The sequence below is a fragment of the Narcine bancroftii genome, chromosome 3 (genome assembly GCF_036971445.1).
Source record: "Narcine bancroftii isolate sNarBan1 chromosome 3, sNarBan1.hap1, whole genome shotgun sequence".
Taxonomy (NCBI): domain Eukaryota; kingdom Metazoa; phylum Chordata; class Chondrichthyes; order Torpediniformes; family Narcinidae; genus Narcine; species Narcine bancroftii.
Window position 1 is genome coordinate 93,379,337 of NC_091471.1, and position 17,156 is coordinate 93,396,492.

General features: G+C 38.7%; 1 protein-coding gene across 3 annotated transcripts in view; it reads left to right on the top strand.

Annotated features, from left to right (window-relative positions):
- mtus1b (microtubule associated tumor suppressor 1b) overlaps positions 1-17,156 on the top strand; it is a 212,087-nt gene that overhangs the window by 129,729 nt on the left and 65,202 nt on the right. For all 3 annotated transcript variants that reach the window (XM_069924546.1, XM_069924545.1, XM_069924547.1), the window contains one exon: positions 2,061-2,293. In XM_069924546.1, coding sequence (XP_069780647.1) covers positions 2,061-2,293 — 233 coding nt within the window. The remainder of the gene's footprint in view (positions 1-2,060; positions 2,294-17,156) is intronic.

Genomic DNA, 17,156 nt, shown 5'->3' on the forward strand with positions numbered 1-17,156 from the left:
ATAGGAAGAGCACCATCGTTTTTCAGAGAGGTTTGTGTTATTTCTGGAGCAGGAATTAAGCGCTTAATTGAAAATAGTAAATATATTGTGCACATATTTTTAGAGTAAATGAATGGTGATGTTGTTTGCTAATTTATTGGTGGTTTATAGCCAAAATTGGTGTCAATTCGTTTTAAGAAATTGCATACATGTGATCTGGTTACTTTGAAATCTCTGGAAGAACATTTTTTTTTTAATGGACATGGGTATGAGTCAATCTAAAAGGATGAAATTAACATTAAGCTGCTTGTATTCAGCATCAAGTTGTAGCATTTAAATAGTCTCTAAATATTTGGTTAGATGCATGTTTTGTAAAAGCATTATTTTTGGGATGAACCAACATGTTGGTAAGTAATGCTTGAGGTGCTTGGACAAATATTAAATTGTGTAACATTTTCAATTTGATTTCTTTATGTTTAGTTGGGATGTACCACCTGAAATGAGCTTTTTACTGAGAGGCGGCTTGTTACCAAATTTGAAAATCATATCACATCTTTATGTGGAAAATGGAAGTTTACACAAATTTTCAGTGGTCTTCAGTTATGAATGAGTACCATCTACTGTGTTATTCATTGAGTTGAATTTGCACCATGTTTTATTCTTGTTGTCAGTATTTGAAGCTATTGCAAGCTAGCTTGGGGCCCCGGCATATTGAACATGAGCTTCTATCCCAGTATAGCATTCAAATACTGTATTTTGTAGAAGAGTGAAGCTTGAATAATCCCCCCCCCCCCCCCCTCCTTTATCCTGGCTCTAGAAACCCTCTTGCTTACCTTCCTTTTAAAAATAAAATCAGATTCTATTTCTTTCCCAGTATTTAAATGGGTTTTGAACATCTATATTCTCCAAACAGTACCAATTTTAAATTATTGTATAATTTTCAATTTTTAAAAAAACTGTTGATCCTTTGAAAGTAACTCCTCTGATCTTGCCAGAGCCCTGGAACTTGGTTTATAATCATGTGAGGACAGTTCCACGAGGTAAATTAGCTGCTGCTTTGTTGATGATTGTGTCAATTAATTTGATATTTTGGTAGTATAGTTCAGACATGATACCTGAATTTCCATCTACAACAGGTAAGTGGCACTGTTTTTATTTTCTTGGAGATGATGGCATGGTGAATTTGTATGACTGATTTGTTCTACAAATTTTTTTCAAGCCATTTAGTTGCAAAGTACACTTCATATCACTGCTTTGTTTCCACTGGCGTCGTCATTTCTTGTTATAAAACTTCAAACCAATTTTTCAGCAAGTTTTCTATCATCTCCATTTCTTCCCTTCCCCATATACCTTGCCAATTATTTTGTTTCTCTAAAGATAATAGATTTTTAGCTTTCATTGCACTCCTCACAAAGCACTGGACCCATTTCGACTTTGCACAACATAATAGAAATCTTTTTAAAAGTGCATGTGGCACGGTTAGCAGGACGCTGTTGCAGCGCCAGTGTTCAGGTCCAAGGTTTGAATCTTGAGCTGTCTGGAGTTTTTGCGTTCTCCCAGTACCTGTGCAGGTTTTCCCCGTGGACTCTGCTTTCCTCCCACTCTTCAAAACATACTGTGAATGTAGGCTAAGTAGGTGTAATTGGGCAACACTGGCTCATGGGCCAAAAGGACCTGCTACCTCCGCTATAATGTCTAAATCCTTATTGAATATAGGATTGTACAGTGTTTAAGATATGAGTTTTGTTCAAATACAACTCGAAATAAAGGGCAATGTATTTTTCTTAGTTGGGTGCCCCAAGGGGAACCAATACACAATATGTTGTAGATATTTGGGTGAAAGAGCTACACATTTAAATCAATCAGTAAGATGGATCCACCTATTAACCAGAAGAATTACAGTCAGCAAAAACCAATGTTGGTTGAGTATAGCTTAACATCAGATGTTAGTTTACCTTGCAAAAATCTATCTTGCTTGCACAGTCATCAGATGAAAGATGGTGAAAAATGAAATTTGTGGTATCTCTTCATGATAGGATTGTGTAATATTAGTTTTAATGGCTATGATTTTTGTTTTATAGCTGACAGAACCTGGGTAAAGTCCAACTCCTCACAGAAGGCAGGCTCCCAAACTCACCCATCAACCCAGGTTTTGGATTTGCACTCGGTTGAGAGAAGGACCCCTGGATCACATCACTATCAAGTAACGTGTGAAAAGCAGATTTCATTGATTGCAAAACTGAAGGAACTATTAAAATCAAGCAACCAAAAATTTGAAGCTATTGCAATAGTGGTTCAATATCTTCTGGACAAGGTGAGAATTACTTGAACCTTGTCCGCCTTCTGCATTAATGATGAGCAGTTTGATTTTGCATGTTTAACCCCTTCATTCTGGCGAACTAATTTTACTCTAAGGGTATTTGGTGTTGAATTGTTCATGCATACTGTTGATTTGCTTGTATATTAGCATTGGGGTGCCACAAGAAAAAACGGCATTTTTTTGCACAAAACTAAATTCGAGGATGGTGATGGGTTATACTGAACAACTGCTACTTACTGCTGAAAGTGCATTCAGTGATGTACCCATGGCCAAGTTCTCTGTAATCATCATCGTTGGGAAGGGTTGAGGGTCACCATTGACCAGAAACTCCTCAGGGGCAAACTACATAAGTAGTGAGCAGATCAGAAGTTGTATCTCCTCTTGCGAGTAACTACTCCTGGCACCTTCAGGTACATAGGACTATGATGGTATGCTCTTCATTAGTCTGGATGAGTGTACCACAAACATCTCTTCCAAAGCCCAGCACCATACAATTCAAAGCAGTCTGCTTGGTTGGCATCCGTTGACCCTCCAAGTATTCATTGTTGGACCACTATGGCTGGAGTGCTTACTGTTAATAAATGTGCTGATGTGGTTTGAACAGCTGTGACAGCATTTCTTATAGACGCTGAAAAGACCGTCTGAGTTCATCGTTCCTTAAGCCGGCCCCCTTGCCTACCAAGAAGGGCAACATCATCTCCATTTTCAGGTTTCAGATTTATTGTCAGAGATTTTTTTCTGTGAGTGAGGCAGAATTATCACTTACTGGTAGTGCAAAAAAAACTGTTTACAGCTTGTACATGTAAACAAACTGTGTAATCCAGAGAGAATTTTTAAAAAGTACAAGAATCCTTAAATAAGTCACTCATTGGGTTTGTTGAGGAATCTGATGGTGGAGGGATAGCAGCTGTTCCTGAACCTGGTGGTACGAGTCTTGTGGCAACTATAGCATCTTTCCTGATGGCAATAGTGAGAATAGAGTATTTGCTGGGTGATGTAGACTGTTGATGATTGCTGCTGTTCTCTGACAGCAGCGTTCCCTGTAGATGTTCTCAATAGTGTGGAGAGTTTTGCCTGTGATGTCCTGGTCTGTGTGCACAACCTTTTGGTGGGTTTTACACTCTGGGACATTGGTGTCCCCATACCAGACCGCAATATAGCCGGTTGGCACACTTTCCACTGCCCATCTGGAGAAATTTGCCAGTGTTTCCTACCAAACCTCCAACTTTTGAGGAAGTAGAGGCGCAGACGTGCTTTCTTCATGATGCCATTAGTGTGTTGTGTTCAGGAAGGATTCTCTGAGACAGTGACTCCAAAGAACTTAAATTTGGTGACTCTATGCAGCTCTGATACCTTTATGATCACTGGATAATTTCACTCTGGTCTTCCCTTCTTGAAGTGGGCAATCAGCTGAGTTTAGGTTAAAAAAAAATTTAAATTATTTTTTATTTTTCACACTGTGAACCATATCAACCAAAATATATGCACAGTGGCATTTTCTCCCTTTTTTTCCCCCCTACCTTCCCTCCCCCTCCCACCCCTCCAAAACCAATAAATATTCAACATATACAATAAAACCATTAGACAATGTCATCTCACAATGAAAAATAAACAAGAAAAATGTGTCATCTACTTTTACACACTGGATCAAGTCGTTTAGGGGGTGGTCCGAGGCAAGCCCTCTCTCATGTATGGTTCCCAAATTAATTCAAATAATGTGACTTTATTTTTTAAATTATATGTTATTTTTTCCAATGGAATACATTTATTCATTTCCATGTACCATTGCTGTATTCTCAGGCTCTCTTCCATTTTCCAAGTTGACATTATACATTTTTTTGCGACTGCTAAGGCTATCATAATAAATCTTTTTTTGCGCTTTATCCAATTTGAGGCCTAATTCCTTACTTGTATTACTTAGAAGAAAAATCTCTGGATTTTTTGGTGTTATTTTTTGTGATTTTGTTTAATATCTGATTGAGATCTTCCCAAAGCATTTTCACTTTCTCATATGCCCAAATTGCATGTACTGTTGTTCCCATTTCCTTCTTACACCGAAAACATCTGATAATGTTGGATCCCATTTTTTAAAAAACTTTTGGGGTGTGATATATAATCTGTGAAACCAATTATACTGTATCATGCGTAACCTTGTGTTTATTATATTCTTCATAGTTCCAGAACATCACTTTTCCCATGTTTCATTTTTTTTAATCTTTGTTTAAATCCTTTTCCCACTTTTGTTTGGGTTTATAGCTTATTTCATCATTTTCCTTATCTTGCAGTTTAATGTACATATTTGTTATAAATCTTAATTATCATTGTGTCTGTTATCACATATTCAAAGCTGCTTCCTTCTGGTAATCTCAAGCTGTTTCCCAATTTATTCTTTAAATAAGCTTTCAATTGATGATATGCAAACATTGTACCATGAGTTATTCCATATTTGTACTTCAACTGTTCAAATGTTAATAAATTATTTCCCAAAAAACAATTTTCTATTCTTTTGATTCCTTTTCTCTCCCATTCCTTAAAGGAAAGGTTATCTATTGAAAAAGGGATTAGCAGATTTTGCGTCAATAGTAATTTTGGTATTTGATCATTTGTTTTTTTTTCCTTTCTAAGTGGATCTTCTTCCATATATTGAGTAAATGATGCAGTACTGGTGAGCTTTTATATTGCACCAGCTTTTCATTCCACTTATAAATATATTTTCCGGTACCTTCTCCCCTATTTTATCTAGTTCTATCTTAGTCCAATCTGGTTTTTCCCTTGTCTGGTAAAAATCTGATAAATACCTTAATTGTGTGGCTCTATAATAGTTTGGTAACAGCAAACCACCTTGGTTGTACCTCTCTGTTAATTTATCTAACACTATCCTCGGTTTCCCCCCTTTCCACAAGAATTTCCTTATTATTCTCTTCAGTTCATTAAAGTTTCTCTATAAAGGGAATTGATAACGATTGAAATAAGTATTGTATCCTTGGGAAGACATTCATTTTAATGCAATTTACCCTCCCTATCAACTTTAGCGGTAATTCTTTCCAATGTTCTAAGTCTTCCTGCAATTTCTTTATTAGTGGCTGATAATTTAATTTGTACAGGTGGCTTAAGTTATTATCTAACCTTATACCTCGGTATCGGATTGCGTTTGCCATTTAAATGGTGATTCTTTTTTAAATTCTGTATAATCCGCATTACTCATTGGCATCACTTCACTTTTATTTGCGTTGATCTTGTACCCCAATATTTCTCCATATTCCTTCAATTTCTTATGTAATTCTTTTATTGATATTTCTGGTTCTGTTAAGTATACTATGATGATGTCTGCAAATAAACTGATTTTATACTCCTTCTCCTTTATTTTTATCTCTTTTATTTTCTGTTCTTATCAGTTCTGCCAATGGTTCTATTGCTAAAGCGAACAGTGAGGGGGATAATGGACATCCCTGTCTAGTTGACCTACTTAATTTAAATTGGTTTGATACATACCCATTTACTGTTACCTTCTGCAATGGTCCATTATATAATGCTTCAATCCAATTAATATATTTTTCTGGTAGATTGAACCTCTGTAATACTTCAAATAAATAATTCCAATCTACTCTGTCATAGGATTTTTCTGCGTCTAAAGCAACAGGCACTGTTGGCTTCTTATATCCTTGAATTGCATGAGTTAGATTAATAAGTTTACAGACATTATCCGCTGTTCATCTTTTCTTAAATCCAGTTTGATCTTGTTTTACTATTTTTGGGACACAATCGGCCAATCTGTTCGCTAATAATTTTGCTATTATCTTATAATCTGAATTAAGTAAAGATATTGGTCTATATGATGCTGGTGTTAGTGGATCCTTCCCTGTCTTTGGTATTACTGTAATTATTGCTGTCTTACATGAATCTGGCAAGTTTTGTGTTTCTTCTATCAGGTTCATTACTTCCAGGAGAGGAGGAATTAATAACTCTTTAAATGCTTGATAAAATTCTATTGGAAATCCATCCTCTCTAGGCATTTTATTGTTCAGCAGCTTTTTTAATATATCCTGTACATCCTCTGTTTCAAATGGTTTAATCAGTGTGTTTTGTTCCTCTTGCAATTTTGGCAGTTCAATTTTAGCTAAAAACTCTTCTACTTTATCATCTTCCCCCTCGTTCTCAGTTAGGTATAATTGTTCATAAAATTCTTTAAAGTTCTCATTAATCTCCATTGGATTATATGTAATTTGTGTGTCCTTTTTCCTTGATGCCAATACAGTTCTTTCAGCTTGTTCTGTTTTAAGTTGCCAAGCTAATATTTTGTGTGTTTTTTCTCCTAGTTCATAATACTTTTGCTTTATTTTCTTTGTTCTTCTCCACCTTATACGTTTGTAATTTTTCGTATTTTATTTTTTTGTCTGCCAATTCTCTCCTTTTGTTATATAATCCCTTTTTACTACTTCCTTTTCTGTACTTACCATCTCCTTTTCCAATTGCTCGATTTCCCGATTGTAGTCCTTTTTCACCTTAGTTACATAACTTATTATCTGCCCTCTAATGAAGACTTTAATTGCATCCCATAATATAAATTTGTCTTTCACTGATTCTGTATTTATTTCAAAATATGTTTTAATTTGGCGTTCAATAAACTCTCGAAATTCCTGCCTTTTAAGTAGCATGGAGTTTAACCTCCATATGTTTTTGGTGGGTTGTCCTCCAGTTCTATTGCTAATAACACGGTGAGTGTTATAACCACTTACAGCACAAAACAGGCCAGTTCAGCCCTACTAGTCTATGCCGTAACAAATCCCCACCCTCCTAGTCCCACTGACCAGCACCCGGTCCATACCCCTCCAGTCCTCTCCTCTCCATGTAACTATCCAGTCTTTCCTTAAATGTAACCAATGATCCCGCCTCAACCACATCTGCCGGAAGTTCATTCCACATCCCTACCACCCTTTGCATAAAGAAATTTCCCCTCATGTTTCCCTTATAATTTTCCCCCTTCAATCTTAAACCATGCCTCTCGTTTGAATCTCCCCTTTCTTAATTGAAAAAGCCTATCCACATTTACTCTCTGTCCTTTTTAAAATCTTAAAGTCCCCTCTCAATCTTCTACACTCCAGAGAAAAAAGCCCCAGTCTGCACAACCTTTCCCTGTAACTCAAACCTTGAAATCCTGTCAACATTCTCGTGAACCTTCTCTGCACTCTCTCTATTTTGTTTATATCTTATAATTTGGTGACCAAAACTGTACACAGTACTCCAAATTTGACCTCAACAATGCCTTGTACAATTTCATCATAACCTCCCTACTCTTGAATTCAATACTCCGATTTATGAAGGCCAACATTCCAAATGCCTTCTTCACCACACCATCAACCTGAGTATCAGCCTTGAGGGTACTATTTACCACAACTCCTAAATCCCTTTGTTTTTCTGCACATCTCAATGGCCTACCATTTAATGTATATGACCTATTTAGATTTGCCTTTCCAAAGTGTAACATCTCACACTTATCTGTATTATCTAGCTTTATATTCAATTTTCCTAACTCTCCCTTGAATATGGGCCGACAACAAAAACATATCAATCCTTGAGTATGTTTTATGCCTACTCGAATAATATGAGTATTCCTTCTCTCTTGGGTCCTGCCTCCTCCATATTCCTGCATTTCCTGCATTGATTTTACCATAAATTTGGCCACTTTATTCTTTTTGCTAAATATCCAACATTGGATCCAAATTAAGGTTAAAATCCCCTCCTATCAATATATTTCCTTGTTTATCTACAATCTTAAAAATATATCTTGCATAAACTTTTGATCCTCTTCATTAGGTGCATATATATTGAGCAAATTCCAAAATTCTGAATATAACTGACATTTTATCATTGCATACCTCCCTGCTGGATTTATTATTTCCTCCTCTATTTTGATTGGTACATTTTTATTAATTAATATAGCTACACCTCTAGCTTTTGAATTATATGGTGCTGCCGCTACGTGCCCTACCCAGTCTCTCTTTAATTTGTTATGTTCCACTTCAGTTAGATGCGTTTCCTGCACAAATGCTATATCTATTTTTTCCTTTTTCAGTAAATTTAATAGCCTCTTCCTTTTAATTTGGTCATGTATTCCATTAATGTTTATAGTCATATAATTCAACATGGCCATCTCTCATATCCTGTTTACACCTCATTTCCACTTCCTCACCACCACCATCCTCCTTTTCCCCATTGACATCTGTTTTCCCTTTTTAAACTCAATGTATGTCAACACATTTAAAACATAAAATACTCCAACAACTTCCACATCCAATATTCCCTTAACCCCAAATATCTCCCCCCTCCCCACCCTCTCTAAGTTGCTTCTTATCCCTTGCCAGGCAACCGCATCTCCCCTTTCCATTTGGATTGCAAATCTGGTCACAAGCGTCAACTGATTTCGCAGTGATAGTTATTCTCTCCCTCCCCAACCCCCCCCCACAGAAAACACTTTTTTTTTACACATATAATAAAGTTCTCCCTTTCCCTCTTACTTCCTTTCTTCCCTTCTCTTTCCCTTTTTTAGTTCTTTACATATACATTGTTTTTACATCTTTATATATATTTTATCGCCGTTCTTCTTGTTACATCTCTTCATCTCTCCTTCTGTCCTGCAAGCATTCTGCAAATTCTTGTGCTTCTTCTGGATCCGAGGACAGTCTGTTTTGCTCCCCAGGTATAAATATTTTAAGCACAGCTGGATGTCTTAACATGAATTTATAACCTTTTTTCATAGGATCGATTTTGCTGTATTAAACTCGTTCCTCTTCTTTAAGAGTACAAAACTTGTGTCTGGGTAAAAAAATATCTTTTGATCCTTGTATTCCAATGGTTTATTGTCTTCTCTAATTTTATTCCTTGCCCACTCCAGTATATTTTCTCTTGTCGTATATGTCTAAAATTTTACTAAAATGGATCTTGGTTTTTGATGTGACTGTGGTTTCGGAGCTTGTGTTCTGTGTGCCCTTTCTATTTCCATTCCTTCCTGCATTTCTGTCGTTCCCAGGAACTTTGGGATCCATTCCTTCATATCTGTGCCACCTTCATCTTCCTTCAGGCCCACTATTTTTATGTTTCGCCTACTAAAATTTTCCAACATAGCAATTTTCTGAGCTAACAAGTCTGGTGTCTCTTTAATTTTTTTATCACTTTCTTCCAATATTTCTCTCAATTAGTTTACTTCCATTTCTACAGCTGTTTCTCGTTCTTCTACATTTTCACTTTTTTCCCTATTTCTGTCATGACTAGCTCTAATTTTTGCATTTTATCTTCTGTTCTTTTCATTTTACTAAATTCTAATGACAACCATTCTTTATCTATATTCTGTCAAACTGTTTTACCTTCTGTCTCTCTGTGAAGATCTTGGTCTTCTTCCTCTTCTTCTGTGTCTGTACCTGTGTTTGTCTTCTCTTTGTATCTGTGTCTCTTCTGATTTTCTGGATGAGTTGTTTGTCTCACTTTGTCAGGCCTCTTCTTGCTTGGCCTCTTGCTGTTGGTCCTCTTCTTCTGAGCTGCTCATCTATTGAGCCTCCTGCTGCTGCTCTTCTTTCCTTTCACCCCGTCGACTTTCTTTCTCACCTGGTACTTCACTCCCTCTCCTGCCATTTTCCTCCTCCTCCAGCTGAGAGCCCTGGTGTCTGGCATCCCTCAGCTGGTCATGCCGTGATTGCCCGCTCCTAGGCTGAGCCAAATCAAATAGCCCCAACCAACCAATTTTCCCCTGCAACCGCTGCAATCGTGTCTGCCTGTCCCGCATCGGACTTGTCAGCCACAAACGAGCCTGCAGCTGACGTGGACTTTTTACCCCCTCCATAAATCTTCGTCCGCGAAGCCAAGCCAAAGAAGAAGAACAAGTTATACAACGAGATTTATGACAGCAGTACTTAGATTGCACAGTTGCACACTTTTGTTTGGCTCAGAGAGCCATTTTTGCAGTCCAGCGGTCGGGGGGTCGCGACTCCGTGGGGCTGTCACCAACCTCTGAGATCGGGCGCTATTCTCCATCACGGCTCCCTGTTCCTTCGTACAGGTAAGGCCTTCTTTCTTTTCTGGCGTCTTTTCTTTTTTTTTTCCGTTTTTACTTTTTCCTTCTTGGGTGCCATTTTCTTTCTCCTCTACAACTTTATGTTTTATTTCTTATATTTTGGATTTATTGAACTTTGTCTTTTCTTAACTTTTTTTCTTCTTTTCTGGAGATGGCTGTTTTTACCCTAGTGGCCATTACTCCATCATGTGACTCTTCCAGTTTTGGTGACATTGAGTGTAAGGTTGTTGTTGGTCCACCATTCTTCCAAGTCTCCTGAGTCATTCAATATCATGACTTGGAAAGGTATCACTATCTTTTTTTATTAGCTCTAAATTCTGTAGTTTCCTGCCTGACAGTATTGTGAGAACATCTTCACTTGAAAAATTGCAGCAGTTCAAGGAAGCTTGCCACCACTCTGAGGACTATTTATCACGAATCATAAAACTTGGCAGTCGGTATCCTGTTCCTGAAAATTGTTAAAAAGTAAATGCTGATCTTGTCATCCAAGGACACTAGAAAAAAGTAACTGAAGGTGCTTAAGCCCAAGATTTTGGCCCAGGCAATGTTTTCTTTTGGATTCTTTGAAATAAACATGTTCAAAAATATTTTTGAAACTTCACTGCATATTGAAAATCTTTCAAAGATAAAGAAATACAAATTTGTAGGCTTATGAGAAATGGGCTGGTTTTTCGTTTTTCAAGTTGCATAATTCAAGTTGTTGTGCAATCAGTGATCAAGGACAATGCTGGAGACCAGATGTTTGAATTTCTACTTGTATTAACATGTTGACTTTTGAAGTTTTCTGGCAGTTTTCAACTAAATTGTGGGAAAGTGAAAGATGTGATAAATGCTGCGCTGGATTTGATTTTTGAGCCAGGGGCTTGATGCTCATTACACGAGAGACTGCAGATGCTGGAATATGGAGCAAGAAAATCTGCTGGAGGAACTCAGTGGGTTGAGCATCATGATTGGGAGAAAAGGAATGATCTGTGTTGGGGTCTTGATAAATAGTTCTAACCCAAAAGGTTGACCATACTTTTTTTCTCCCACTTGGGCTGCATTTGAGTCATTGAGCTCCTCCGGCAGATTTTTTTTCCATTTTCTAGGATGTGCAGTCTCTATTTGCCTACCCTGAAATTGTTCTGTTATCTAAATCATTCTGATGCTTCAGCAGGGTGCAACCTTCCCACTAAATTGGCCATTGAATCTTTTGAGTTTCTTGTGCTCTTGTAAGATTTATTTACTACTTTGTAGGTTTCTTTTGAACAATCCATGAAACAACCTTAGCCACATGTGAGTTTTGAAGTGTTGTGACTTGTGTTGCTTTCTGATTAATGGTTTAAGATTGTACCATTGGTTTTACCATCCATAGCAACTCAAAACTTGTCTTTGGTTGAACTTCCTTTGTGACATGTTTCTCGATTTACAATTTAATGTGGTTTAGCAAAGATTTAAATTATTGCATTGGATTTAGTCCCTACTTTGTGGCCAAGTCAAACACTAATCCTACATCCACGCTAGCTTTTACAATCAGAATTTATTGTCATGAGGATGTCATGCAGCATTACAGTGAAAATATCGCTGTAAATTACATTTTTAAAGAAATAGTGCAAAAAAGTGAGATAGTGTCTGTGGTTCATTGTCCATTCAGAAATCTGTTGGAAGAGGGGAAGAAACTGTGCAAATGGGTGCTTCTGTTCCTGAACCTGTTTTAACGGTATCCAGGTGATACCATGTGTGGTAGGGTCCTGGAGGATAGAGGTTGCTTCCTTCAGACACTGCTCTTTGTAGATGTGGTCGATGGAGTGAAGACTGTTGACTGAGTGAGTTAACAATTCTGGAGTTTTCCTGTTCTGTGCATTGGTGCCTCCATATCAGACAGTGATGCAACCCAAGAGAATGATCTCCGTGGTATACCTGTAGAAATTTGAGTCTTTGGTGATGTACCAAATCTCCTCAAACTCCTCATGAAGTATAGCCACTGACAAGCCTTCTTTGTCATTGCGTCGACATGGAGGCCCCAGACAGATCCTTAGAGATGTTGACACACAGGAATTTGAAGATAAGTTTTAAAATTTAGACATACCACACAGTAACAGGCCATTTCGGCCCACGAGTGCGTGCCACCCAATTAATCTACAACCCTGGTACCTTTCAAATGGTGGAGGAAATCAGAGCCACTGGGGAAAACACCGGGAGAGAGTACAAACTCCTTACAAACACTGCGGGATTCAAACCCTGGTCCCTATCGCAGGTGTTGTAAAGGTGTTGCGCTAACCGCTAAGCCAACTGTGCCAACCTTGACCTTCTCTACTGCTGATCCCTTGATGAGGACTTGACCTTTTGTACTGCTAATCCCTTGATGAGGACTGGTTCCTGTTCTCCTGATTTCCTCCAAGTCCACAATCAGCTGCTTTGTTATGCTAAATTGAGTGTAAGGTTGTTGGTGTGACATCACTCAACTAGCTGATCTTCTCCCTCCTATATCCGTGATTTTAATTTTTTTTTTGCTGTTGTGTCACTGGCATTTGAATTGTGCTTTTCCACAGTCATGGGTGTAGAGTGAGTAGAGCAATGGGCAAAGCATACATCCTTGAAGTGTGTCTGTGTTGATTGTAGGTCAGGAGGAGGATATGTTTCCAATTCGTCTTCCGATGAGGAATCGAGGATCCAGTTGCAGAAGCGAGTGCAAAGGCCCAGGTTTTGGAGTTTGTTCACCAGCACTGGGGGAATGATGTTCAAGGCTGAGCTGAAGTCTATGTGCAGCTGGGCAACATCCTAGTAAATCTTCTCTGTACTCTTTCTATCTTATTGATATCTTTCCTGTAGCTAGGTGACCAAAACTGCACGCAGTACTCCCAGGTTTAGCCTCACCAATGTCTCGTACAACTTCACCATAACATCCCAACTCTTCTACTAAGTACTTTGATTTATGGGCACTGGAATGATGCCCTTTTGAAGAGGTGGAACCTCTGACTGCAGCCTTGAGCGAATGAAAATGTCCATGAACACTCCAGCTAATTGGATGGCACAGATTTTCAGTACCCTGCCTGGTATGCCATTTAGTACTGACATAACTGAACAGCCTTGGGCATTCTGTGCCTGTGGGCCTCAAGTTGAGACACGGGTCACTTGACAGCTGAAGTTACTATTTTTTTGTGGTTTCCCCATATGCTTCTGATCAGATATTAAAGAGGTGGAAAAATGTTTCATTTAAGCATTAATTTAAATTATTTTTATGGGAATGCTATAATTGCAATTTTGACTTGTGTGAACCCTATATGCATCTGCGACTTAATCTTTTCATTTTGTTTCTTCTGAGATGTGTATAATGGACATCAGGTCACTGAAGGTATGGATATGTCAGGACCACACAGTCCCCTGATAAACTTTTAATGAGTCGGCTGCAGTGGGCAGAGAATACCACTGTGCATCCAATGCCAGACTCTGCAAGCAATCTATTCAGACCTCTTCAAATGGCTTTTTTTTTTCATTTAACAGTCAAGGTTGTGCTTAAAACTTCCTTGGCTGGGGGGGGGGGGGTTGGTGCTGTTGAATGCAACAGTTCCTCATACCTGGGAATCTCTAGCCCATAACCACAGATGTAGAAAGAGCATTTAATGACATTGAAAAGATGGTCATGCATCAGGTGGTAACGAGGCATTGTCTCAAGCTACACACCCATGCAATCGGGTACATTCCCACCCATCTATGGAAGGTCTACATTCCCCACAATGAAACTCACAATACACAATTCATCCTCAAACCCAAAGGACTGTTGAAAATGGCAAGTCATGGGTACAAAGTGTATCTGGCCTGTCAGCTCATTTTATTATGAAATATGGCATGGGGGGGGGGTATTGTGTTGAGATTCATTTGGGGTCCAAAAGGGAATGAGTCCAAACACATGGAATGGATAAATAAAGGATTTATTAACACAGAAACAAACAGACTGGCTAATTCAGCATCACAGTGGCAGATCAGAAGCAGTTCCAGGAGAGAGGAGGGGGGAATGCAACTGTTTTCCCACCCCAGAATATGCCTGTAGGGAAAGGGGATTCAGACTACGGAGGGTGTCTGACACATGGGCGACTTGCAGGGGTATACATATTCCCATACTCCTGATAATTGGGATCATGGCTACAATACCAGTATCAACTGTGTCGACAGCGATACCCTGGTTAGCTGAAGTCGGGCTGGTGGGCTCACACCTGATTGGCAGGCTGGAGATGCTGGGCGGAGCCTCTATGTTGATGGACAGCTGGATGTGGCTTAAGATATAACAGGATATGTTTACTGTCTGTAACGGTAAAAATGTCAAAATTCAGATTCATAATGTCTGACTTGCTGGAATTTGACCACAATGCAGTTTTTGTGCTTTCAAGGCAATGCTATAATTGCAATTTTGACTTGATCTTTTAATTGTGTTTCTCCCATTCTGTGTCCAATCTCTCTGCTGTCAAAGAGGCTACAACAGGATCACCAGCAGGTGGCCTCTGCAGATTCACAAATGAAGGGTATGGTAGTGAGGGAGGTCTGTGGTTATGGTTAGGTACTGAGGGGGGGTGATGAGTGGGAAATGATGAGTCCCTGCAGAAATCTGAGGAGAGGGAAAGATGTGTCTGATGGTGGATTGTGTTGTAGGTGGCAGAAATTGTGGATGGTAATATGTTGGATGCAGAGGCTGGTCGGGTGATTGGTGAGAATGAGGAATCCTATCCTTGTTGCGCCCAGAGGCAGAGGGTGCCAGGGCAGAGATGCTCGTAAGTACGGAGTTGATAATAATAGAGAAGAAGCCATATTCTTTGAAGTATGAGGACACCATGGATGTTCTGGAATTGATACATTGATTTTGCTTCCTGAGAACATAAAGGCTAAGGTGGTCCTTTGGAGGTTTATAAAATCATGAGTGGCATGGATAAGATGGGTCTTTTTTTTTAAATCAGTTATAAGACACAAGCTTAAGCAAAGATTTAAGGTGAGAATGGATCTGAGGGGTACCTTTTTCAGACAGATTCGTTGTATATGGGATGAATGGACAGAGGAAGTAGTAGGAGTGGATTTGCTGACTGTGCCTTAATAATCGGCCAGGTATCAAATAACAGAGACTGAAGACTGGATAAAAATTAGAAGTTTAGTAGCATGGTACAAGAAACTATGTCAATATAGATGATTGACTTCAGGAGAGAGGGTGGACCCACACCCCTGTCAACATTAACAGCACTGAAGATAAGAGTAGATGGCTTCAAGTTCTTGAGAATTAATATATCCAATGACTCGTCCAAGTACATGATGCGTCGATCAAGAAAATGCACCAGTGTTTTGGGAAAAATCTAGGAAGTTCAACATGTCCTCCTTGTCCCTTGGTTTACACAGTTTCACCCTTGAAAATATTTGTTGGATGCATCACAGCATACTATGAGAGCTACTCACCTCAAGATCAGAAGAAGCTGCAGAAAGTAGTGAATGCAGCTCAGAATGTAATGCAAATTCCCTGCCCTCCATGGGCTGCTGCCCAAGAAAGGCAGCCAACATACTGGAGGAGCTATCACATTCTGGACACTTTCTTCTCCCTCCTCCCATTGGGAAGAAGGCTAAAGAGAGTGGAAGGATGCATCAACAAACTTAAAGGGAGTTTCTTTCCTGCAACTTTCTGGCTCCTGAAGGAACCCCATGACAGTGCTATCATGCTGCTCTTGGTGTTTATTGATCATTTGATTGCAACCCTCTATTCTAATTGTGCTCTTTACATGTTGTATGAATGTTAGAGAGAGCCTGTAAGTCTGCTTGTTGAAGAACCCCTCTTGCTTTACCAGGTATTTTGTGACGTAAATAATCTTGACATTTAAAAGATATATTGACAAGTACTTGGAAAAGGAGAAGTTGATAGAGAGATGGACTTACTCGAGTCAAATAGGATTAGCCTGTCTCAACAACTCGATCAGCATGAACTATCTGTGAAATATGACTGAATTATTTTTAAGTGTTTGTTTTGAAGAATTTGTAACTGCTTGATATCAAGACTGGCTCCTAGCCATATTTTGGTTGTAGTGGTGGGATCTCATTAGATTGTAATTGTAAAGCCCTACAAGGTGCAATGTAAGTAATATTAATCCTCAATTTGTATCAGATGAATGTAATTCAGGGCCTAACTTCTTTAAAAATTTTTTTTATTTTTCACACCATAAATCACATTAGCCATGATATACACTTTTTCTTTTTCACACATATACAGTGACTTTTTCTCCCCCCCCCCCTCCCTCCTCCCAAGCCACCCCCCAACCCCCCCTCTCATCCATTTTAGGTATACAATCTAGGTTGCATTAAACCAGTCAGACAATGTTGTCATTCAACAAAAATACACCAGAAATTCTACTGAGTCCATTCTTTTCTCTCCTTCTCCTTCCATCAACTTAGGTAATGTTTGTCCCCGGTAGGTTTTCGCTATTGTATTTAATGTAAGGCTCCCATACTTGTTCGAATATTTCAATATTATTTCTTAAACAGGGCCTAACTCTTTATGTGAAAGTCCTGCTCTGGTTAACATAACTAAAATGCAATGACTCGCACATCAGAGTTAAATTCCATCCACTATTTGTTGGCCCACTTTTCCAGTTCATCTTAGTAATTTAATCTCATGACTTTCACTGTCCAATTTCGCACAAATTTTGATGTCACCTGAAAACCTCCCTCTCATCTTTTCATTCCACAAGCCATTGCCTTTTGGTATCCACATCAGTTTTTGATACAAGACATGGAGTCGGAATTTGGAGTATTGAGTGCAATTTTGGCCACCTAATTCAGGAAAGA